This window comes from Macrotis lagotis, chromosome 5 (assembly GCF_037893015.1).
Source record: "Macrotis lagotis isolate mMagLag1 chromosome 5, bilby.v1.9.chrom.fasta, whole genome shotgun sequence".
NCBI lineage: Eukaryota > Metazoa > Chordata > Mammalia > Peramelemorphia > Peramelidae > Macrotis > Macrotis lagotis.
Window position 1 is genome coordinate 13,174,532 of NC_133662.1, and position 24,918 is coordinate 13,199,449.

Genomic DNA, 24,918 nt, shown 5'->3' on the forward strand with positions numbered 1-24,918 from the left:
CCCCACACTTATGAATAAATTCCCTCAGAAAAGCTTTGACTCAGAATCTTGTTTACTCTCCTATTAGATGACAGCAATGCCCATGCTGGAGAGGCATATTTGTGAAAACTTCTTTCCCTTCTTTTTCTGCATAATGGATAGAGCATAACTTCAAATCAGGAAGACCTAGTTTCCAGTCCTGCTTTGAACATTAATTAGCCATGGAACTGGACTCATTGCTTAAATTTTATAAATATTGGTTTTGTTATCTGTAAAGCAGTAATAGTAAGAGTGTCTACTTCAGTGAGTTATTATTGTGAAAATCAAGTAGATAATAGACTATGTATAAAGAAGTTATCAAACCTTAAGAGTATCTATAAATGTGAACTATTATTATTGCCCTCTTCAACAGAGTAACTCAGACCATCTGAATTCAATCCACTGAGACCCCTTAAAAATTTTAGTATACCCAAGTAATTCAAGAAGTTTTATTAGAAATTGTAACCCCAAAACCTACTTACCAGTCAAAAGTAAAAACTTACTTGCTTAAAAGTCTTCTATTTATACTCACAACAGAGGAAAGCCTCATTCAGAAAAAATCAAGAGAAATTCATAGTCTAAGAAGATCTATAAACTGGCACATATTATTAGGGAGGGGGAGGGTCTCAGTGGGAGTCCATGTTAGTGCCTTCTGTACCTTGAGCAGATATTTCACTTGGGCTTGATCAGTTCAGGAATGAGCTAAGCATTGCTTTTCCAGGATGAGCTCAATCAGGGAAGAGGTGATTTCATTCTTGCCAGATTTCATACAGTGAAACTGTTTGACTGAAAGATGATTCCAGCTCCAGTCCAGGAAGACCTGGGCAGTTCACTCCAATCTTATGAAAGCTCCAATTCTTGACCAGGTTAACCCTGTGTGGATAAACTGAAGTTTGTTTTAGCTAATCACTAAATAAGATGGTACTTGAAGCTTATATTGTAGATAGTCTGATCACTATTGGACTGAGAGTTAAAAAATGTCAGAGAAATCATTGTTACTAATTATACAATTTTCTTCAGCTTCCTCTTATAATTTAATTATTGACAACTTTTGTGTTTACAGAGCTATATAATAAAAACACATAGTGGCCCCATATTGTTCATTAAATAAATTCTTAAAAGTATCTTTAGGAATCTTTTCCTTAGGAACTTTGAAAATCAAGTTGAATATTTTAAAAATTGCTAATCATATCATTTTATAAAGTGACTGGTTTCTTTTCATTATCTCATTATCTTTCAATTTTATATTAGGATTTTCATTTTGAGAAAATTAATTTTCAGTATACTGAATATAGTATGTAATATATTACTTTTTTCAGGAATGTAAAGAGATAATTGCATTTTTTAGTCATCAATTACTAGACAGTCTTCAGAAAGCTACAAGGTTATCTTTGGATACTATGAAAAAAAGAATACTTGTTACAAGGTAAGTTTAAAATGTTTATAATTTATTTATAATAACAGTTAACATTGTAAAAATAATAGAATCACATATGTAGGAGCCAACATGAATTAGAAAGGGTTGTATTTTTAAATTCTTAAGTGATCTTTAACACTTTAAACAAAGTGCACAAAGAAATTACTTTTTGATTTTTTGTTTGAATTAGTGCTTTGAAAATAAACATACTATGTAAATCATAGAATCCCCAAATAGGTTCATGATATTCAAAGAATTGTACAGATTAATAAATTAGAAGTTTTTGATAATGGAAGCTTTTATGATAGTATTTATGTTTTGCATGTTTCAAAAAAATCTTATTTTAGTATGAAACATTGCAAGGATGGAAGAATGTCTTACTTGCTGTTATGTCACTAATTCATTCAATAGAAATTTAAGTAACAATTAGGCTTGGTGAAAACATCAAAATAAAAAAATTAATATTTATATTTTATATTTGTCCATTCAAATATAGTAGAATCAGGGTAAGGAAGGAATTCATGATTTTCAAAGTTCTGTTTGGAAATGAACTATTACAATTAGTAAAAATGTAGATCTAAGCTTTGAAAAATAGGCAGGATTTGAAAAAGCACAGATAGGGAGGCATTGGCTTTCTTTGAAACACACGCATCCTTACTGTCCACTGATAATTGATGGGAAATCAACAGAAAGATGGGACTCAACATTTCTTGATTTCTTCTCATCTCATTTTTTGGTTTTCAGAACATTCTTGTCCTTAAACCCTTAGTCCTGTCTCTAACAACAACAAAAATCAATATCAGTCGGAGGAAGACATACAAACTTACATAGGTATATGCACACACACCATACACATACATTATATATATATATATATATATATATATATATATATATATATATATATATATATATATGTTGGGAAGTTATTTTTACTGTTTGATTTTTACCTCATGCTCAAATCTCAGTAGAAATACTTTCCTTTGTAATTTTGTTAACTCTTCTTAGGCATGTAAGCAAAATAAAAACACCTTTGGGAATCAAGATTTTTGTTTTTACTTTTATGATTCTATATTTTTTTCTTCAAAAGAATTTGAATTTTATAAACATTGTTCTTAGAATTGAAATTTTAGTAGTATATAAATTGGCTTGGGACGGAGTCTGTATAAAAATTTCCATCTTAATTACAGCACTTATGGCCAAAAAATAACTGAAGAGATTGTTCCTTTTATACAAACTGAGGTACATCTAGCTATTCCTAATGTGGTAAGTTTTATTTTATATTCAGATTCATAAAATGATGTTTGCATAACATTTAAGAAGCAAAATGAATAGATTAATCATTAAATTAAAACTGTAGTTCTCAAACTTACAGGATTTATTAACACTTAAAAATTAATGAGAACTCTCCAAAGTTTTACTTATTTATAGTATTATAAATTAAAAATCCAAATCGTATTATGAAAATAGTTTTGACTTTATCAAACACCTGAAAGGATGTTATAGATGCTGGTGATAGCCTGAACCATTCTTTAAGAATAATTAATTGATTTAAAGGATCATCAGTTTCATAGGTCACATGTACCTTTTTTGGTATATTAAAGTATTTCTCAACATTTAAGGATAAAAATGTTTATTTTTTTCTTTCTTATACTACATCTAATTTTCATATGTTTTAGCATTTGATTTGCTGCTGTAGCATTAGATTCACTGATGGTGATTATTATCCCTGTCCCCATAATTTAATTGTTGCCTCTTCATTTGTCAAATGAAGAACACAAATAACTCTTGCATTAATTATTGTCCTTTTTCTACAATTACCATTAAAAAAACTTTCAATATAACAGAACAAATTACCTGTTCTGGTAGTTGCTCATATAAGCAATTCTCCATTTCTCTGATTATAATATGTTGTATAAAGCAGCATATGGAGCCTTCATTTAAGACCTGAAAGGTTCACTATATAGTTTAAATTTTTAATTGAATTTTTCTTATTCAACAAACATTTATTCAGGACTTACTGCATGTAGATACATTGTGCTAAGCATGCATCAATACTGGAGGTGTAGAAGGGATGTGAGATAGCAACTTTTGTTCTGGCAATAAGACTCTTTCTACTCCCTACTTCAAGTATGCCATCCATCTAAATAAAAACCACTGAAGCTCTCAAAATAATGCTACTTCCACATTACCTTTCCAATATTTATATTGATCTGTAATTTCATTAATATGGAATACCCACATTGAGGGAGTACCTTTTACTTGATTATATATTCATGCCTACCTATCCTGTCCACTTCTGTTCATTTGCTTCTATAAGTTTACTGAAGGGAAGCCACACTTCACACTAAATGAACAAAGTGACAAAAACAAAAAAAAAGAAAAAAAGTAAGAGCAAGGAGTGGGAGTGAAGATAAGGTGTAATTATTACCCTCTCTCATTTCTATAAAAAGTTATGAATGCTTCCACTTCACTTATAAAGAGATTTTAAGACAAGAAAGTCTAGCAGAGCATTAAGGATTTTATAGTTTACAAAATTTTTTCTTGGGAACCTAATATTTTTAAATGCTTAAAAATGAAAATATTCTCCATCAGATTTCAAGTTTGAATAATTTTCTTTTTTAAGAAAGATTTTATTTATTTTGAGTTTTACAATTTCCCCCATTCTTGCTTTCCTCCCCCCCACCCCCCACAGAAGTCATTCTGTTAGCCTTTGCATTGTTTCCATGGTATACATTGATCTCAGTTGAATGTGATGAGAGAGAAATCATATTCTTAAGGAAGAAAAATAAAGTATAAGAGAGCAAAATTGCATAATAAGATAACTTTTTTGTCTAAATTGAAGGCCTTTGATCTTTGTTCAAACTCCACGGTTCTTTATCTGGATACAGATGGTATTCTCCATTGCAGACAGCTCAAAATTATCCCTGATAGTTAAACTGATGGAATGACCAAGTCCATCAAGACTGAACATCACCCCCATGTTGCTGTTAAGGTATACAGTGTTTTTCTGGTTCTGCTCATCTCACTCAGCATCAGTTCATGCAAATCCCTCCAGGCTTCCCTGAAATCCCATCCATCCTGGTTTCTAATAGAATAATGTTCCATGACATACATACACCAGTTTGCTAAGCCATTCCCCAATTGAAGGACATTTACTTGATTTCCAATTCTTTGCCACCACAAATAGGGCTGCTATGAGTACTTGTGTACAAGTGATGTGTTTACCCTTTTTCATCATCTCTTCAGGTTATAGACCCAGTAGTGGTATTGCTGGATCAAAGGGTATGTACATTTTTGTTGCCTTTTGGGCAATAAAATTCCAAATTGCACTCCAGAAAAGTTGGATGAGTTCACAACTCCACCAATAATGTATTAGTGTCCCAGATTTTCCATATCCCTTCCAACATTGATGATCATTGTCCTTTCTGGCCATATTAGCCAGTCTGACAGGTGTGAGGTGGTATCTCAGAGATACTTTAATTTGTATTTCTCTAATAAGTAATGATTTAGAGCAGCTTTTCATATGACTGTGGATCACTTTGATTTTATCAGCTGTAAATTGCCTTTGCATATCATGTGACCATTTGTCAATTGGGGAATGGCTTGAATTTTTTGAAAATGTGACTCAGTTCTCTATATATTTTAGAAATGAATCCTTTGTCAGAAATACTAGCTGTAAAAATTGTTTCCCAATTTACTACACTTCTTTTGATCTTGGTTACAGTTGTGTGGTCTGTGCTTTTTAATTTAATGTACTCAAAATTCTCTAGTTTGTTTTTAATTATGTTCTCCATCTCTTCCTTGATCATTAATTGCTTCTTTTTCCAAATATCTGACAGGTAAACCACTCCTTGATCTTCTAGTTTGCTTATAATATTGCTTTTTATGTCTTAATCCTGTATCCATTTTGAACGTATCTTGGTATAGGGTGTGCAGTGTTCATCTAATCTAAGTTTCTTCCATAATAATTTCCAAGTTTTCCAATAGTTTTTATCAAAGAGAGAGTTTGTATCCCAGTAGCTGGACTCTTTGGGTTTATCAAACAACAGATTACTTTAATGATTTCCTGCTATTGCACCTAGTCTATTCCACTGGTCCACCAATCTATTACTTAGCTAATACCAGACAGTTTTGATGACTGATGCTTTATAATAAAATTTTAGATTTTGTAAGGCTAAGCCACCTTCTTTTGCACTTTTTTCATTGAATCCCTGGAAATTCTTCACTTTTTATTTCTCCATTTGTATTTACTTACAACCTTTTCTAACTCATTAAAGTAATTTTTATGAAATTTTGATTGGTAGGGTATTAAAAAAGCAGTTTAATTTTGGTAGAATTGTCATTTTATCATATTAGTTTGAGCTATACATGAGCAGTTGATGTTTGCTCAGTCATTTAAATCTGATTTTATTTGTGTGAGAAGTGTTTTGTAATTTTTTTCAAAATGTTTTTGAGTCTGTCTTGCCAGGTGGACTCCCAGGTATTTTATATTGTATGAGGTTACTTTGAATGGGATTTCTCTTTCTAACTCTTCCTGCTATATTTTGTCAACAACATTTTCAGCATCTATTGATATAGTGATATGATTTCTGATAGGTTTGTTATTGATATAATTATTCTAACAATTTTCCTAATATTGCACCATCCCTGCATTCCTGGTATAAATCCTACTTGATCTTAATGTATTATGCTAGTGATAACTTGTAATTTTTCTGCTAAGATTTTATTCAAGATTTTTGCATCTACATTCATCAGGGAGATAGGTCTATAATTTTCTTTCTCTGTTTTGTTTCTTCCTGGTTTAGGTATCAGCACCATATTGGTGTCACAGAAAGAGTCAGGCAGAGTTCTGTCTTCACCTGTTTTAAGAAAGAGTTTATATAGAACTGGAATAGAATTCACTAGTGACTCCATCTGGCTCTGGAGATTTTTTCTTAGGGAGTTCAATCATGATCTTTTGAATTTCTTTTTCTGAGATAGAATTATTTGGGTTTTTAATTTCCTCTTCATTTAATCTGGGCAATTTATATTTTTGTAAGTATTCATCCATTTCACTTAGAGAGTCAAATTTGTTGGCTTATAGTTGGGTAAAATAATTCTGAATTATTACTTTAATTTACTCCTTGATGGTGGTGAGTTCATATGTATGATACTAGCAATGTGGTTTTCTTCTTCCTTTTTTGAAATCAAATTGACCAGAGGTTTATCAATTTTATTGATTTTTTCATAAAACCAGCTCTTGGTTTTATTCATTAGTTCAATAGTTTTGTTTCTTACTTGTCCTTTAACTTTTAGAATTTGTAATTTGGTATTTATTTGGTGGGTTTTAATTTGCACTTTCTCTAGTTCTTTAGTTGCATATTTAGTTCATTGATTTCTTCTTTCTCTAATTTATTCATGTAAGCATTTAAAGATATAATATATCCCCAGACAGCCACATTGAGTGTATCCCATAGGTTTTGGTATGTTGTTTCATTATTGTCATTATCTAGGATGAAATAATAAATTCTTTCTGTAATTTGTTGCTTGATCCACTCATTATTTAAAATGAAGTTAATTAGTTTCTAATTAGTTCTGGGTCTAAATCTCCATGGCCCAATATTGCATGTGATTTTTATTGCATTATGATCTGAGAAATATGTATTCATTATTTCTGTCTTTCTTCAATTGATCATTAGATTTTTATACCCTAGTACATGGTTAGATTTTGTGTAAGTGCCATGTACTGCAGGAAAAAAAGTATATTCTTTTCTATCCCCATTCAATTTCTCCATAAGTCTGTCATCTCTAGGTTTTTCTAACAATCTGTTTACCTCCTCAACAACTTCCTTCTTGTTTGTTTTATGATTAGATTTATCTAAATTTGAGAGAGGGAGTTTGAGGTCTCCCACTAGTAGAGTTTTGCTGCCTATGTCTTCCTGTAGCTCTTTCAAATTCCTGTCTAAGAATTTAGATGCTATACCATTTGGTGCATACATATTTGTTATTGAAATTACTTTATTTTCTGAGGCACCTTTTAGGTGGATAGAATTTAGAGTTTTCTTCCTTATCTCTTTTAATGCTATGTATTTTTGTACCTGCTTTGTCTGAGGTAAGGATGGCAACCCCTGCTTTTTTCACTTCAGCTGAAGCAAAATATATTTTGCTCCAGTCTTTTACCTTTTACCTTTACTCTTTATGTATGTATGTATGTATCTGCTTCAAATGAGTTTCTTGTAAGCAGCATATTGTAGGATTCTGGTTTTTAATCCATTGCTATTCACTTATGTTTTAAGGAAGAGTTCATCTCATTCACAGTACATGTTATAATTACTAACTCTTTATTGTCATCCATTCTATCTTCCTTCTGTTTGTATTTTTCTCCTTTTCCCCCTTTATCCATATTCCTGAGTATTTTGTTTTTGAAGGCTGCCACCTTAAGTGTGTTTGCTCTCCTTTATCAACCCCTCCCCTTTCTTTCCCCTTTCCCTTTTCCTCTTCTTTCCTTCCTTCTGTTAGTCCCCATTTTTATCCCTTTCCCTGTCCCCACTCCCGCTTCCCCCTTTAATACTTCAAAGGTAAGATAACTTTCTTAACTTAGCTGAGTGTGTGTAAGTTAACTTTAAACCAAGTCTGATGAGAGGATGATTCAGGTGGTTCTTGCATCCTCCCTTCTTCCCCTCTATTACAGTAGGTCTTTTGTACTGCTTGATGTAATTAGATTTATCCCATTCAATCTTCTCCCTTCTCCCATCTCCTTACTTTCCCCTTTTTTAAGGAGGTTTTTTTTAAATCATTCTATCTGAGTCACAGAAAAGTTATGACTCTCCATCAGTTCTGGCTAAGTATATTCTCTCTAATAGAGTTACAATACTCAAGAGGTATGAGAATCTTTCTCCCAAGAAAGGGCATATAACCAGTTTCATCTTATAGGATGGCAATTTTTTCTTTACCCATTTTTTTGCCTGTTTCTTGAGCCTCCTGCTTAACGTCCACATTTTCTACTTAGCTCTGGTCTTTTCATCAGGAAATGTTGAAGTCTCCATTTCATTAAATATCCATTGTTCCCCCAGAGGAGAAGAGTCAGCTTTGCCAAATAGTTTATTCTTGAAAGTATTCCAAGCTCCTTGCTCTTTGGAATGCCTCATTAGAGACCCTTCATTCCCTTAATGTTGATGTGACCAGGTCCTGCATAATCTTTACTTTGGCTCCTTGGTTTTTAAATTGTTTCTTTCTGGTTGCTTCCAGGATTTTTCACTTTTATCTCATAGTTCTGGGATTTGGTCACAACATTCATTAGTGTTTTCATTTTAGGATCTCTTTCTGCAGGGTATCGATGTATTCTTTCAATAACTATTTTGCCCTCTGGTTCCATAATATCGTCCATCACTAAATCCTGTAATATTAAGTCCAGGATTATTTTCTCTTCAATGTTTTCAGTAAGGCCTATAATTTTCACATTGTCCCTTCTTGATTTGTTCTCTAGGTCAGTGGTTTTGCTGATGAGGTATTTTACATTTTCTAATTTTTTTTGTTCTTTGGTTATCTTTAACAGAATCTTGCTTTTTCATGAAGGCATTAGTTTCTGCTGATTCCATTCTTTTTTTTAGAGAATAATTTTCTTCATTTACCTTTTGCAACTCCTTTTCCAGTGGTCAATTATATTTTTGAAGGAGTTTTCCATTTGCCCAAGTGTAGTTTTGAGAGAATCATTTTCTTTTTGCATTTGCCCAATTGAAGATCTGAAAAGTTATTCTCATTTTGTATTTGTCCAGTTGTATTTTCCAAGGATTTGTTTTCTTGTTGCAAGGTGTTAATTTTCTCTTTAGTTTCATTTCCCAATTTTTCCAATTGATTTTTAAACTCCTTCCTGATTTCTTCAAGGAAGTCTTTCTGGTCTGTAGTCCAATTCATATTCTCAGAAGTGCTAGATCTCTTTGGGTTAGAATCTATTTCTTCTAAGTATTTCTCCATGGCCCCCCTTTTTGCTGGTCTTTCTTCATATTTCTAGGATCTTGTGGGGGGGGCTGGTTCTCAGAAGTTTGCTTTTGAAGATCGTAGAGGCTTTGTCCACTTGCATTAGTAATTTCAAAGGCCATCCAGTAGGGGGTTCTGGTTGCTTTCTCCTGGAGTGTTTGAGGCCCTCAGCAGCAGGGTCTGAGTTGACCTTCAACAATGTGCTGAGCCCCAAGGGAGGAAGTTAATCTCTCTTTCAGTTGAGTGAACTCTGTTGCCCATACCTGACCCTGAGAGGGTGGGGGGTTGTTTATTGTGTTTGTTCTGGGAAAAGGGCTCCACTGAAAGTATGGAGCTCAAGTTCCCTGCCCATCTGGTTGTTCTCCAGGCATGCTCTGAAACTCTCTGTACTGGAACTCACCCTCCCGGAGCTCCTCTTCCCCCAGCCAAAGATTCCTTAGCTAAGTCTCTTCTTCTGAGCCTAGTCCTCTGCCTTCCCCCAGCTGCTGTCCCTGTGCTGACCCTCTGCTCTCATCTCCTGGTTCACCCATGGTCACCTGAGACAGACCTTGTTGATAGATGTTATCCTAGCTTCTCTAAGTTTGTCGATTGAATTTCTGTTAAGAGGTTTCTTTCATGTTATTTTTGAGGGGAAAGAGGAGCACTTAACACAATGCCTTTCTTCTCTCCACCATCTTGGCTGGAAGTCTAATCAATTCTTGAATAATTTTCTTAAGAGTGAGCAGTTTCTTCATATATATATATAGATAGATAGATAGATAGATATAGATATATATCTATACCTATGTCTACATCTATCTACATCTACATCTATCTATCTATCTATCTATCTATCTATCTATCTATCTATATGCCAGTGGGAAACAAATAATTCTGGAAGCTACTTATAATTTAACTGCAGAAATTCTTTCAAAAATTAATAAATTGGAAAAACTAAACTCAGGGGCAGCTAGATGGCACAGTGGATAGAGTACCAACCCTGGAGTCAGGAGGACCTGAGTTCAAATCTGGCATCATACACTTAATAATTACATAGCTGTGTGGTCTTGGGCAAGCCACCTAACTCCATTGCCTTGCAAAAAACCCTAAAAAATAAAATTTGAGGAAAAACTAAACTCAATTCTTCATCTAGGCATATATAATTTAATTTAAAATAGTAAAGAGTAGCCCCTTTATGGTATCACAAAATATGGTGGATAGGATCTTTGAATCTCAAAAAAGAGTAATTGGGTTGATTGGTTGTTATGTTATCATAGCACTATTCATTTCTGTATACAAACAAATCACTTAACCTCTTGTTTGCCTTTCTGTCTTCATTCATAAAATGGTAGGATTTTATCTTGTTAACAACACTGGGAGGTAAGTGCTATAAATATCCTCATTTTACAGATGATATAATAGAAATAAATGGAGAATAAGTTACTTGGTCAAGCCCATATAGCTAGATAAGTGTCTAAAACAGGATTTGAACTATTTTTCCTGACTCCGTGTCATTTGTTGGCCTTCTACATAAAGACCTTTAAACATACATAATTAGTTAGAATGGGACAGTTTTTTCTTCTGATATTTTGGCAAATATGAAAAGTGACATAAATCAGTGCTTTTTCTTTCATGTAGGTAATGATTCCTAGTTTGGATGACATTCAACAAGCCATCAACCGTATGATCCAATTAACTCTGGAAGTGAGTAGAGGCGTGGTTCACTGGGGACAGCAGCAAGTGAGGCACATCAAGTCACGAAGATCACGAGGTAGCTTGGGAAATGGTTAAGAAGAAGAAAGTTAACTTTACCTTTAAAATATAAGATCTCTATACTTTTATATTTTTAACTATAACAAAATATGATCATGTAATCATGAATAGAATCATAGAACCTCCAAACTGGAAAAGACTTCAAGAAATCATAACTTTAGTCTATCATGTTGACTATAAGAGAGATAATTATTGAAATACTTTAATATATGCTATATAAGCTTAAAATGACCTGACATTTTATTATTTTGTTAAATTACATATTTAAGATATATATTTCTTGTTCTGCAAATACCAGCACAAATAAGTGGGTGAGAACTTTCTTTTTATGGGTCTCTGGGTTTCATAAGCATAGATGAAAAGTTAAAAATCAGTCTTAGACATATACTTACCATTAATTAGTATATCTCAGCTGGTGAACTTAATTGTTTATACTATAGAACAAATAAACTAAGTTCAGAGTTTCCCTATGCACAAGTGAAGGATCTTTTCATTTTGCTACTCTTGTTGATGTGAAGGTAATTAGAACTGGATAAGCTCTCCTGATCATATTTCTATGGTTGAGATAATGTTCTTGCTCTTTTTTACACATCTTTGAGAGCAATATTTGTTTCTTGTGTGGTAATAGCTTTTCTTAATATACAGATGAGTACTTTGTAATCATGAGATAGGATATTTAAACCTTCTGAGGAAACAACTTAATGAAAGAAGCATAATAAAGAAAACTGTCTTTAGGAATAAAGACAAAAAAATCATAAATACTGATAAATAATTTCACTTGTGAAGGTGGAATAAAAATGAAAAAAACATGAATATATCATATAACATTGCACCTTAACATTATTAAGGCAATATAGGGTAAAGAGGAAAATTAAAGAAACAAACTTCTCTGAATTATATATTTGAAAAAGAGGACATAGTATGCTTTGTTTTGCATTCAGGCTCCATAGTTTTGTTTTTTCCCTCTGGATGTGGTTGGCCTTTTTCATAATAAGTCTCTCTGCATTATTCCTGATCATTGAACTGCTGAGAGGAGCTGCATCCATTGTAGCTGATCATCTTATAATGCTGCTTTTAATTTGTACTGAAGTACATTAATATTTGTGTAATCCCTGTAGAAGCGGAGTCCTTGACACTTTTCTGGACCCTGAGCAACTCCTTAGAAACATAAAAATGATTAGGTACCTATAGGTCTGAAAGCATATTGATTTGACACAGATGTTTGACTCTGAGGTGGGGAGGGGGTCACAGAACCTATCTTGGGCTGATGAAATGTTCTTGTTTAGCTGATTCTTTTGCTGTGCCTGCAAATTCCTGACTCCTCCCGAAAGTATCTCCCCTTTCCCCAGATTTGGCTGGAACTCTAGGACATTATATTCTACATGTCCTATGCCAAGGAGAGGCTTGGGATTATGTGAGTTCTTCTATACGTTTGTATATATATATTAGTAATTATCTGTATGACAGAAAAATGTATCTAACTGCTATCTCTGCTTTTGTATCATGCTTGTGTGCAACCCCTCCCCGCCCCAAAATTCTATATAAACCCTATCCTCTGAACACTCAGGGGCTGTCTGATTTGGGTAGTCTTAAACCCTTGGCAGCCCCAGGAATCATTAAAGGAACTCCATAAACAATCAAGTCTTGGTCTCCATCTCACTTTGTGGGCACAATAGTACAGTGTTCTCCTGGTTCTGCTTACTTCACTCAGAATAAATTCAATGAAGTTTTTCTAGGTGTTTCTAAAGTCCTGCTCAAGATTTTTTTGTTTGTTTGTTTGCTTTTGCAAGGCAATGGGGTTAAGTGACTTGCCCAAAGTCACATGGCTAGGAAATTAAGTATAGGAGGCTACATTTGAATTTGGGCTAGCTGCGGCAGCTAGCTAACCTCACTCATGATTTCTTACAGAACTGTAGTACTCCATAACATTCATATATAAAAGTTTTTTTAATGCATCATCAATTTGCTAATTTCTTGCTGCATAGTTACTATACTTCCCCTACCTTGTACACTTGAAGATAATTTAAAATGTTTATGAACCAAAATGATAGCACTTTACATTTAGTCTTATTTGATTTTATCTTTAATAAGTCTAGGACAGCATAGTAGATAGAGTGCTAGGTGTGGAATCAGGAAGATCTGAATTCAAATATGACCAGAGACATTTACTAGCTATGTGCCCTGGTCAAGTCATTTAAACTTTGTTTCAGTTTCCTCAACCATAAAATAAAAACATTATTTGCCATCTAGAGTTTTGTGAAGATCAAATAAGGTAATAATGGTAAAGTTCTTACCCCTCACATATATAAATATTTGCTCTTACTATTCTTCAATCGATGCTCTAGTCTGTCAAAATCTTTTGGAAACCTGTCTTATTTATTCATCATGTTAGCTTACTTTCCACTTTGTGTCATCTGAAAGTTCAATCCACATGTCACCTTTTTCTTTATCAAAATTGTTGATAAAAATTAATTTTTAACATTCTTTAAAATTTTTCAATTTATATTTTCAATTATTTTTAAAGATAATTTTCTATATTCATTTTTGGAAAGTTTTCTCCCTCCCACCCTTCCATTGCCCCATCCTAGGATAGCAAGTGACTATAGAGTGCACACATTTCCTTATTAGTCTTGCTGTGAAAGAAGGCAAAAACTACAAGAAGGAAAAAGCAAAAAACAAATTTTAAAAGGAACAATAATATGCTTTGATCTGCATTCAGATTCAGATTCTTTTCTGGATGTGGCTGACATTTTTCATTCCAAGACTTTTGGATTTGTCCTTGATTATTGAACAGTTGAAAGAAACTGAGTCCATCATAGTTGATTGCACAGTATGTTAAGGTATTCAGTGTTCTCCTAGTTCTGCTCACTTCTCTCCACATTAATACATGCAAGTTTTTCCAGGATTTTCTGAAGTCCAGCCACTCATAATTTCTTTTTTTTTAGGTTATTTTGCAAGGCAAATGGGATTAAGTGGCTTGCCCAAGGCTACGCAGCCAGGTAATTATTAAGAGTCTGAGACTGGATTTGAACCCAGGTACTCCTGACTCCAGGGCCTTTATCCACTGCCCCCACTCATAATTTCTTACAAAAGTATAATGCTCCATCACATTCTTATACCAGAATTTGTTCAGCCTTTTCCCAATTTTGGATATCCCCTCAATTTACAATTCTTTACCACTCCAAAAAGATCTGCTTTAAATAATTTTGTACATGTGAGTCTTTCCCCCTTTTTATAATCTCATTTGGATATAGACCTAGTAGTGGTATTGCTGGATCAAAGGGTAAGTACAGTTTTATTCCCCTTTAGGCATAGTATTAAATTACTTTCTGGAATGGTTGGATCAGTTCGCAGCTGCACCACCAGTGCATTAATGTCACAGTTTTCTCACAATCCCTCCAAATTAATCATTTTCCTTTTCTGTCGTTTTGCCAATCTGATAGGTGTGAGGTGGTACTTCAGTTATTTTAATTTGCATTTCTTCAATAAGTGATTTAATAATTTTTTCATATGACTCTAAACAGCTTTAATTTCTTTTTCTGAAAACTGCCTGTTCATATCCTTTGACCATTTATCAATTGGGGAATGACTCAGTTCTCTATACATTTTAGAAATGAGATCTTTAAAGGGCAGCTAGGTGGTGCAGTGGACAGAGCACTGGCCTTATTACCAGGAGTGTCTGAGTTCACATTCCAGCCTCAGACATTTAAGATTTCCTAGCTGTGTTATTCTGGGCTAGTCACTTAATCCAAAGTGTCTGGAAAGGAAGGAAGGAAGGGAGGGAGGGAGGGAGGGAGGGAGGGAGGAAAAAGAGTAGCTAACAAAATTGTTTCCCAGCTTTCTGTAGTTCTTCTTCTAATCTTGGTTATATTTGTGCAAAACCTTTTTAATTTAATGTAGCTAAAATTAAGCATTTTATTGAATGTAGTTAAAATTAACCATTTAGCATGTTATAATATTCTCTATCTCTTGTTTGGTCCTAAATTTCTCCCTTCTCCACAGATCTAATACATGAACTATTCCCGATTCTCCTAACTGTATTATAACATTAGCCTTAACATCTACATCATGTTTTCAATTCTACCTAGTTAAGTATAGGATGGGAGATGTTGATCTATTACTAGGTTCTGCCATACTATTTTCCAATTTTCCTATTTCCAAATTGTGAGTTTTTAATCCCAGAAATTGGAATCTTTGGGCTTATCAAACAATAGATTACTATAGTCATTTATTATTGTTTCTTTTGTACCTAGACTATTCTATGGATCCACTTTTTGATTTCTTAGCTAATCCCAGACAATTTTGATGATTACCACTTTAGATCTGGTACAGCTAGACTCCCTTTTCTTTACTTTTTTTTTCATTAGTTCTCTTGATATTATTGACCTATTTTTCCTCCAGTTCCTCTAGTTCTATAAAATAGATTTTTTGGTGGTTTGATTGGTATGGCACTGAATACATAATTTAATTTAGATTGAATTGCCATTTTTGTTATATTAGCTCCTCCTATCCAAGAGCAAGTGACATTTTTCTAGTTCTTTAGATATGACTTTATTTGTATGAAGTGTTTGGTAATTGTGTTCACATATTTTCTGTGTTTGTCTTAGCAGATAGACTTCTAAGTATTTTATGTTGTTGACAGTTACTTTAAATGGAATTTCTCTTTCTATTTCTTGCTGCTGGGCTTTATTGGTAATGTATAGAAATGTTGATGATTTAACTGGGTTTATTTTATATTCTGCAACGTTGCTAAAAATTGTTATTTCAAGTAATGTTTTAGTTGATTTTCTAGGATTCTCTAAGTATACCATTATATCATCTGCAAAGAATTCGAATTTTGTTTTCTCATTGCCTTTCTAATGCCTTTAATTTCCTTTTCTTTTATTGTTAAAGCTAATATTTCTAATTCAATATTAAATAATAGTGGTGATAATGAACTTCCTTTTTTCACTCTTGATCTTATTGGGAATGCATTATATACAACACTTGCTGATGGTTTTAAATAGCTGCTGCTTATCATTTTAAGGAAAATTCCATTTATTCTTATGTGCTCTAGTATTTTTAATAATGTTTATTAGATGCTGTATGTTTTTCTGCATCTATTAAATAATCATAGGATTTCTGTTAGCTTTGTTTTTGATATGATCAGTTATGCTAATTTTTCTCTAATATTTAACCAGCCCTTGCATACCTGGTATTCTTCCTGGTCATAGTGTATTTTGGTTAGCAGACTGCACTGTGGCTAAGAGCCTCCTGCTGGTTTCCTAGCTACCTGCCTACTCTGGGATCCCACTTTATCCATATGAGAGAGAATTTGATATCTTGAGCTGAAAAGTTGTTTCCCTCTGTCTTTTTGTGCCTACTCTCACTTTAAAGGGTTCATTTAAAGTTGTTTTGGAATAAACTTCAGTGGCTTCCTATCTGCTTCCCCCATCTTGGCTCTGCCCCAAAATGCCCTATTTTATCTTTATGGCAGTTGTTTTTCCATTTGCTCAAATCTATTTTTAAAAGGAGTTATTTTCTTTTTCCATTCATCCAATTATTTTTAAAACATTATTTTCTTTCTTTTGTTTGCCCAATTGTACTTTTAAAGATGTTTGCATTTCCTGTTCCAAGCTTTTGACTCTCCTGCATGTTTCTCATTTTTCCCAATTTTTCTGCTTGATTTTTTAAAATCCTTTTTTTATTTATTCCAAAAGGAATTGTTTGGACTTCATGTATAATCCATCTAGAGCTTCATGTATAGGCCTTTTTTTTTTAATGTTGCCCTCTGAGATGGTGTTTTGATCTTCGTTAACACCACAGTAGCTCTTTATTCTTATGGCTTTCTATTGGTTGCTACTCATGTTTAATCTAGTTGGTTGTTTCATGATCCTGGGCAATGGAGTTGGTGGGATGGGCTGCAGACTATCTTTTTTTTAAGAAAAGATTTTATTTATTTCAAATTTTACAATTTTTGCCCTAATCTGCTTCCTTCTTCCCACCCCCCACAGAAGGCACTTTGTTATTCTTTACATTATTTCCATGGTATGCGTTGATCTAAATTGAATATGATGAGAGGGAAATCATATCCTTAAGGAAGAAATAAAATATAAGAGATAGGAAAAATTACATAATAAGATAAAGGCATGTTTTTGAAAATTAAAGGTAATAGTATTTGGTCTTTGTTCAAATTCCACAATTTTTTCTCTGGATGGTATTCTCCATCGCAGATACCCCAAAATTGTGCCCAATTGTTGGACTGACGGAATGAGCAACTCCATCAAGGTTGATCATCACACCTGTGTTGCTTTTAGAGGGTATAGTGTTATTCTGGTTCTGTTCATCTCACTCAGCATCAGTTCATGCAAATCCTTCCAGGCTTCCCTGAATGCCCATCCCCCCTGGTTTTGAATAGAACAGTAGTATTCTATGACATGCATATATCACAGTTTGCTAAGCCATTCCCCAATTGAAGGGCATTTGCTTGATTTCCAATTCTTTGCCACCACAAACAGGGCTGCTAGGAATATTTTTATACAAGTAAGATTTTTAGCCTTTTTCATCATCTCTTCAGAGTATAGACCCAGTAGTGGTATTGCCGGATCAAAGGGAATACACATTTTTGTTGTCCTTTGGGCATAGTTCCAAATTTCTCTCCAGAAAGGTTGGATGCATTTTCTGCTATATCTTGCAAGTCATTTATAGAAATGTTGAAAATTTACAAGACTTTATTTTAATTCCTGAGAGTTTGCTAAAGTTGCTAATTATTTCTAGGAGTTTTTTAGATGATTTATTTGTGATTCTGTAGGTGTACCATCATGTCATCTACAAAGAGTGAGAGTTTTGTCTCTTCCCTCCCAATTCTAATTCCTTCAACTTCATTTTTTTCTCTTATTGCTAAAGCTAACATTTCTAATATGATATTGAAAAGTAGTGGTGATAATGGACATTCTTGTTTCACTCTGATCTTATTGGGAATACCTCTAGCCTATCTATCTCCATTGCATATAATGCTTTCTGATGTTTTCAGATAGATACTGCTTATTATTCTAAGGAACAATCCATTTATTTCTATGCTCTCTAGTGTTTTTAGGATAAATGGGTGCTATATTTTGTCAACAACTTTTTCAGCATCTATTGCTATAGTGATATGATTTCTGATAGATTTGTTGTTGATATAATTAATTACACTAACAGTTTTCCTAATATTGCACCATCCCTGCATTGCTGGTATAGATCCTACTTGATCTTAATGTATTATGCTAGTGATAACTTGTAATCATTCTGCTAAGATTTTATTCAAGATTTTTGCATCTATATTCATCAGGGAGATAGGTCTATAATTTTCTTTCTCTGTTTTGTCTCTTCCTGGTTTAGGTATCAGCACCATATTGGTGTCACAGAAAGAGTCAGGCAGAGTTCTGTCTTCACCTATTTTAAAAAAGAGTTTATATAGAATTGGAATCAATTGTTCCTTAAATGCGTGATAGAATTCACTAGTGACTCCATCTGGCTCTGGAGATTTTTTCTTAGGGAGTTCAATCATGACTTTTTGAATTTCTTTTTCTGAGATAGAATTATTTGGGTTTTTAATTTCCTCTTCATTTAATCTGGGCAATTTATATTTTTGTAAGTATTCATCCATTTCACTTAGAGAGTCAAATTTGTTGGCTTATATTTGGGTAAAATAATTCTGAATTATTACTTTAATTTACTCCTTGATGGTGGTGAGTTCACATTTATGATACTAGCAATGTGGTAACTCCTTCAACTTCTCCTCTAAGATTTTGGATGCTATACTATTGGGTGCATACATATTTGTTATTGAAATTACTTTATTGTCTATGGTACCTTTTAGGAGTATATAGTTTCCTTACATATATCTTTTAATGCCATCTAATTTTTGTAGCTGCTTTATCTAAGATAAGTATTGCTACCCCTGCTTTTTTTCACTTCAGCAGGAGCAAAATATATTTTGCTCCTCCCTTTTACCTTTACTCTATATGTGTCTCTCTGATTCAAATGAGTTTCTTGTAAGAAGCATATTGTAGGATTCTAGTTTTTAATCCAACCTGCTATTTGCTTACCTTTTAAGATTTCATTCCACTTACATTCAGTCACAATTACTAACTCTTTACTGTCCTTCTTCTTATCTTCCCTCTGTATTTCCCCTTTTTCCTCTTTATCCATCTTCCCCAGTATTTTGTTTCTGACTACCACCCCCTTCAGTGTGTTTTCCCTTCTATATCCAACACTCTCCCCCTTTTTCCCCGTTCCCTTTGTCCTTGCTTCCTTCTTTTGGTTTCCCTTTTCTTCTTCCCCCTTCCCCTTTCCCCCTTTTAATACTTGAAAGGCAAGATAAGTTTCTTAATTTAACTGAGTACATTAACTTTAAGCCAAACCTGATGAGAGTAAGATTCAGGTTGTTCTCACCTCCTCCCTTCTTCCTCTCTATTGCAATAGGTCCTTTTTACCTCTTAATGTAATGAGATTTACTCCATTCCATCTCTTCCATTCTCGTATCTCTTTACTGTCCTCCTTGTTAAGGAGATATTTTTTTAAATCATCATTTCTGAGTCACAGAAAAGTCGTGAGTGTCCATCACTTCTTGTTAGGTATATTCTCACTAATAGAATCACAATTATTGAGAGCTATTAGTGTCTTTCTCTCAGTTAGGGATATAGCCAGTTTCATTTATTGGATAGCAGTTTCATGAATAAGTCATGAGTATCCATCACTTCTGGCTGAATATATTCTCTCTAATAGAGTTATAATTCTCAACAGTTATTGAGTCTTTCTCTCTGGTAGGGATATAGCCAGTTTCATCTTATTGGATAGCAGTTTTTAAAATTTTTTTTACTCTCCTTTTTTTTTAACCTTTTCATGTGTCTCTTGTGTCTCCTGTTTCAAGTCCAAGTTTTCTATTAAGCTCTGGTCTTTTCATCAGTAAAAGTTGGAAATCTCCTATTTCATTAAATGTCCATCTTGTACCCTGCAAGAGAAGGCTCAGTTTTGCCAGATAATGAATTCTTGGCTGCATTCCAAGCTCCCTTACTTTTCTGAATATTGCATTGCAGCCCATTTGATCCATTAATGTTGATGCAGCCAAGTCCTGTGTAATCCTTACTGTGGCTCCTTGGTATCTAAATTATTTCTTTTCTGGCTGCTTGCAGGATTTTCTCTTTTATCTGATAGTTTTGGAATTTGGCCACCATATTCCTCGGCATTTTCATTTTGGGATCCCTATCTGGAGGAGATCCATGTATTCTTTCTTTTCTTTTTTTTAAAGATTTTATTTATTTTGAGTTTTACAATTTTCCCCTAATCTTACTTCCCTGCCCCCCCAAAAGGCAATTTGTCAGTCTTTACATTGTTTCCATAGTATACATTGATACAAATTGAATGTGATGAGAGAGAAATCATATCCTTAAGGAAGAAGCATAAAGTATAAGAGATAGCAACATCAGACAATAAGATACCAGTTTTTATTCATAAATTAAAGGTAATTGTCCTTGGTCTTTGTTCAAACTCCACAGTTCTTTCTCTGGATATAGATGGTATTTTCCTTTGCAGGCAGCCCCAAATTGTCCTTGATTGTTGCACTGATGAAATGAGCGAGTCCATCAAGGTTGATCTCCCCCCCCCATATTGCTGTTAGTGTGTACAGTGTTTTTCTGGTTTGGTTCTGCTCATCTCACTCAGCATCAGTTCATGCAAATCACTCCAGACTTCCCTGAACTCCCATCCCTCCAAATTTTTAGGATGTTGTTTCATTATTGTCATTATATAGGATGAAATAATTAATTCTTTCTATAATTTGGCTATTAATTCTTTCAATAATTTCTAGGATATATAATTCTTCCTATAATTTGTCATTATCTAGGATGAAATAATTAATAGAACAATAGTATTCTATGACATGCATATAGCACAGTATGTTAAGCCATTCCCCAATTAAAGGACATTTACTTGATTTCCAATTCTTTGCCACCACAAACAGGACTGCTGTGAATCTTTTTGTACAAGTGATGTTTTTATCCTTTTTCATCATCTCTTCAGGGTATATACCCAGTAGTGGTATTGCTGGATGAAAGGGAATGCACATTGTTTTGCCCTTTGGGCATAGTTCCAGATTTCTCCCCAGAAAAGTTGGATGAGTTCACAGCTCCACCAGCAATGTAATAGTGTCCCAGATTTCCCACATCCCTTCCAGCAATGATCATTATCCTTTCTGGTCATATTGGCCAGTCTGCAATTTGTGAGGGTAGTACCTCAGAAAAAGCTTTACTTTGCATTTATCTAATAAGTAATGATTTAGAGCAATTTTTTTTTAGGTTTTTGCAAGGCAAATGGGGTTAAGTGGCTTGCCCAAGGACATATAGCTAGGTAATTATTAAGTGTCTGAGACCAGATTTGAACCCAGGTACTCCTGACTCCAGGGCCAGTACCTTTTCCACTGTGCCCCCTAGCCACCCCTAGAGCAATTTTTCATATGACTATGAATTGCTTTGATCTCCTCATCTGTACATTGCCTTTGTATATCCTTTGACCATTTGTCAATTGGGGAATGGCTTTTTTTAAAAATTGACTCAATTCTCTGTATATTTTGCAATTGAGTCTTTTGTCAGAAACATTCATTGTAAAGATTTTTTCCCCAGTTTACTGCATTTCTCTTGATCTTGGTTACAGTGGTTTTGTCAGTGCAAAAGCTTTTTAATTTAATGTAATTAAAATCATCTTTTCTTTTACTGATGTCTTCCTTCTCTTCCTTAGTCATAAACTGCTTCCCATTCCATAGATCTGACAGGTAAACTAGTCCTTGATCTTTTATTTTGCTTATTGTATTTTTTTGTCTAAATCCTGTATCCATTTTGACCTTATCTTGGTATAGGGTGTAAGGTGTTAGTCTAATCTAAGTTTCTTCAATACCAACTTCCAATTTTCCCAGCAGTTTTTATCCCAGTAGCTGGACTCTTTGGGTTTATCCGATATATTCTTTCAAAAACTATTTTGCCCTCTGGTTCTATGATATAAGGGCAATTTTCTATCACTAAATCCTGTAGTATTAAGTTCAGGCTTTTTTTCTCTTTTGAATGTTTTCAGGAAGACCAATAATTCTTAGGTTATCTCTTCTTGATCTATTCTTGAGGTCAGTGGTTTTGCTGATGAAGTTTTTTACTTTTTCTTCTATTTCTTCCATTTTTTTGATTTTGTTTAACAGACTTGTTGCTGATGAAGGCCTTAGTTTCCACAGACTGCATTCTTTTTTTAAGAGAAGAATTTTCTTCATTTAACTTTTGCATCTCCTTTTCCAGTTGTCTAGTTTTGAAAGAGTTTTCCATTTGACCAATTGAGGTTTTGAGAGAATTATTTTCTTTTTGTATTTAGCCAATTGTGTATTCCAAGAATTGCTTTCTTTTTGCAAGGTGTTAATTGTCTCTGCCAAATTTTCCAATTGATCTTTAAACTCCTTCATGCTTTCTTCAAGGAAGCCTTTCTGGGTTCAAGACCAAATCATAATCTCCTCAGAAAGTTCTAGGTCTCTCTGAGTTAGGTTCTTTTCCTTCTAGCAGTTTTTCTATGGACCCTCCTTTTTACTGGCCTGTCTTCATTTTCCTAAGATCTTGTGTTGGGGGAGGTGCTGGTTCATAAAGGGTTTGGTGTTAAGATCCCTAGAGGATTTGCTCACTGGGTTTAATAACTCCAAGTGGGCTGACCAGAATGCTGGTTGCTTTCCCTGTAGTGTTTGTGACCTTGATTTGAAGCCCTCTCCCTTTACCTGGAGGGGGTGGTTGAAACTGCTGAATACTCTCATCTTTGAAATATGGTAGGATAGGCCCTGGGACAAGGTAATTATTAGTCCTCTTCAAAGCTAAGGGAGCTCTGCTGCTCACACCTCACCCTGGCTGGGGCGGGGGTGGGGGGTGGACTTGTTCTAGGAAGTGTGTTTATTCTAGGAAGAGGCTTCAGCTGAAATGAATGCATGGGCTCTGGAGTTCCTCCAGATCAGAGGAGCCCAGGGCTCGATGTCTCTAGCACTGGAACTCACTCTCCAACCCTTCTAGTAAGCCCCGCACTGGTGTCATGAAAGTAATTTGGCAGGACTTCCAATTTGCCCATTTTTTCATATATTTTGCATCATATTGGAATTGTTTTTTAAATGTTTGGTAGAATTAGCTGACCCTGAAGATTTTGTCTTAGGGAGTTTATTATTGCTTTGTTTTCCCAAAATGGGTTATTTAAGTATTTAATTTCCTTTTCTGTTAATCTGGGCAATTTATATTTTTGTAAATATTCATGCATTTCATTTGGAGTTATAGACATAAAGTTGAACAAAATAACCCTATTACTTTAATTTCCTCCTTATTGGTCATAAGTTCACCCTTTTCATTTCTGATACTGGGAATTTCCTTTTCTTTTTTTTTAAATCAAATTAACCAAAGGTTTTTTATTTTATTGTTTTTTCATAAAACCAAACTTAATTTTATTTATTAGTTCAATGGTTTTCTTACTTATAGCTTTATTTTTTAGTCTCTTCTTTGATTTTCAGGATTTCTAATTTGGGATTTAATTAAGAATTTTTAATTTGTTCTTTTTCCAACTTTTTTAGTTACATGCCGAATTCATTGATCTCCTCTTTCTACTTTATTCATGTAATCATTCAGAGATATAAAATTTCCCCTGTAACAGTTTTGGTTGCTTGCCGCAAGTTTTGGTATGATGTCTTTTTTATGTCATTGAAATTATTGGTTATTTCTTTGATTTGTTGTTTATACTATCTTTCTTAAAATTAGGTTATTACATACTCTTTGATCCAGCAATACCAATATTGGGTCTATACCCTGAAGAGATGATGAAAAGGGGTAAAAACATCACTTGTACAAAAATATTCATAGCAGCCCTGTTTGTGATGGCAAAGAATTGGAAATCAAGTAAATGTCCTTCAACTGGGGAATGGCTTAGCAAACTGTGGTATATGCATGTCATGGAACACTATTGTTCTATTAGAAACCAAGAGGGATGGGAATTCAGGGAAGCCTGGAGGGATATGCATGAACTAATGCTGAGCAAGATGAGCAGAACCAGAATAACATTGTATACCTTAACAGCAACATGGAGGTGATGATCAATCTTGATGGACTTGCTCATTCCATCAGTGCAACAATCAGGGAGAATTTGGGACTGTATGCAATGGAGAATACTAGCTGTACCTAGAGAAAGAACTGTGGAGTTTGAACAAAGATCAAGGACTATTACCATTAATTTAGGGGGAAAAAACCTAATGTCTCATTGTCAGATCTTGCTATCTCTTATAGTTTATGTTTCTTTCTTAAGGATATGATTTTTTTCTCATCACATTCAATTTGGATAAATGTATGCCAATTACCTCCTGTCGGGGGTTGTGGGGACAGGGAAGTAAGATTAGGGGAAAAATTACAAAACTCAAAATAAACAAAATCTTAAATAAAATAAAATTAGCTTAGTTTCCAATTTTTACTCTTCTGTTTCTTTGGCCCATTATTACATTTAATTTTTATTGCATCATGATGTCAGAAGGATTAATTTAATACTTCTGCCTTTCTGCATTTAATTGTGAGGTTTTTATGCCCCAATACAGGGTCAATTTAAATGTAGATACCTATGCACCACAGAGAAGAATATCTATTCCTTTCTGTCCCCATTCAGTTTTCTCAAGAGTTCTAACATATCTAACTTTTATAAAATTCTATTCTCTTTTTTAACTTCCTACTTGTTTATTTTGTGGTTAGATTTATCTAATGCTGAGAGAA

The 24,918-nt window shown here is 33.9% G+C and overlaps 1 protein-coding gene across 1 annotated transcript in view; it reads left to right on the top strand.

The window, feature by feature from the left end:
* Positions 1-24,918, top strand: part of LOC141489202 (dynein axonemal heavy chain 8-like) — a 395,310-nt gene that overhangs the window by 114,809 nt on the left and 255,583 nt on the right. Inside the window, 3 exon segments of the mRNA XM_074189981.1 lie at positions 1,338-1,444; positions 2,626-2,701; positions 11,012-11,127. Of these exon segments, the coding sequence (XP_074046082.1) occupies positions 1,338-1,444; positions 2,626-2,701; positions 11,012-11,127 (299 nt within the window).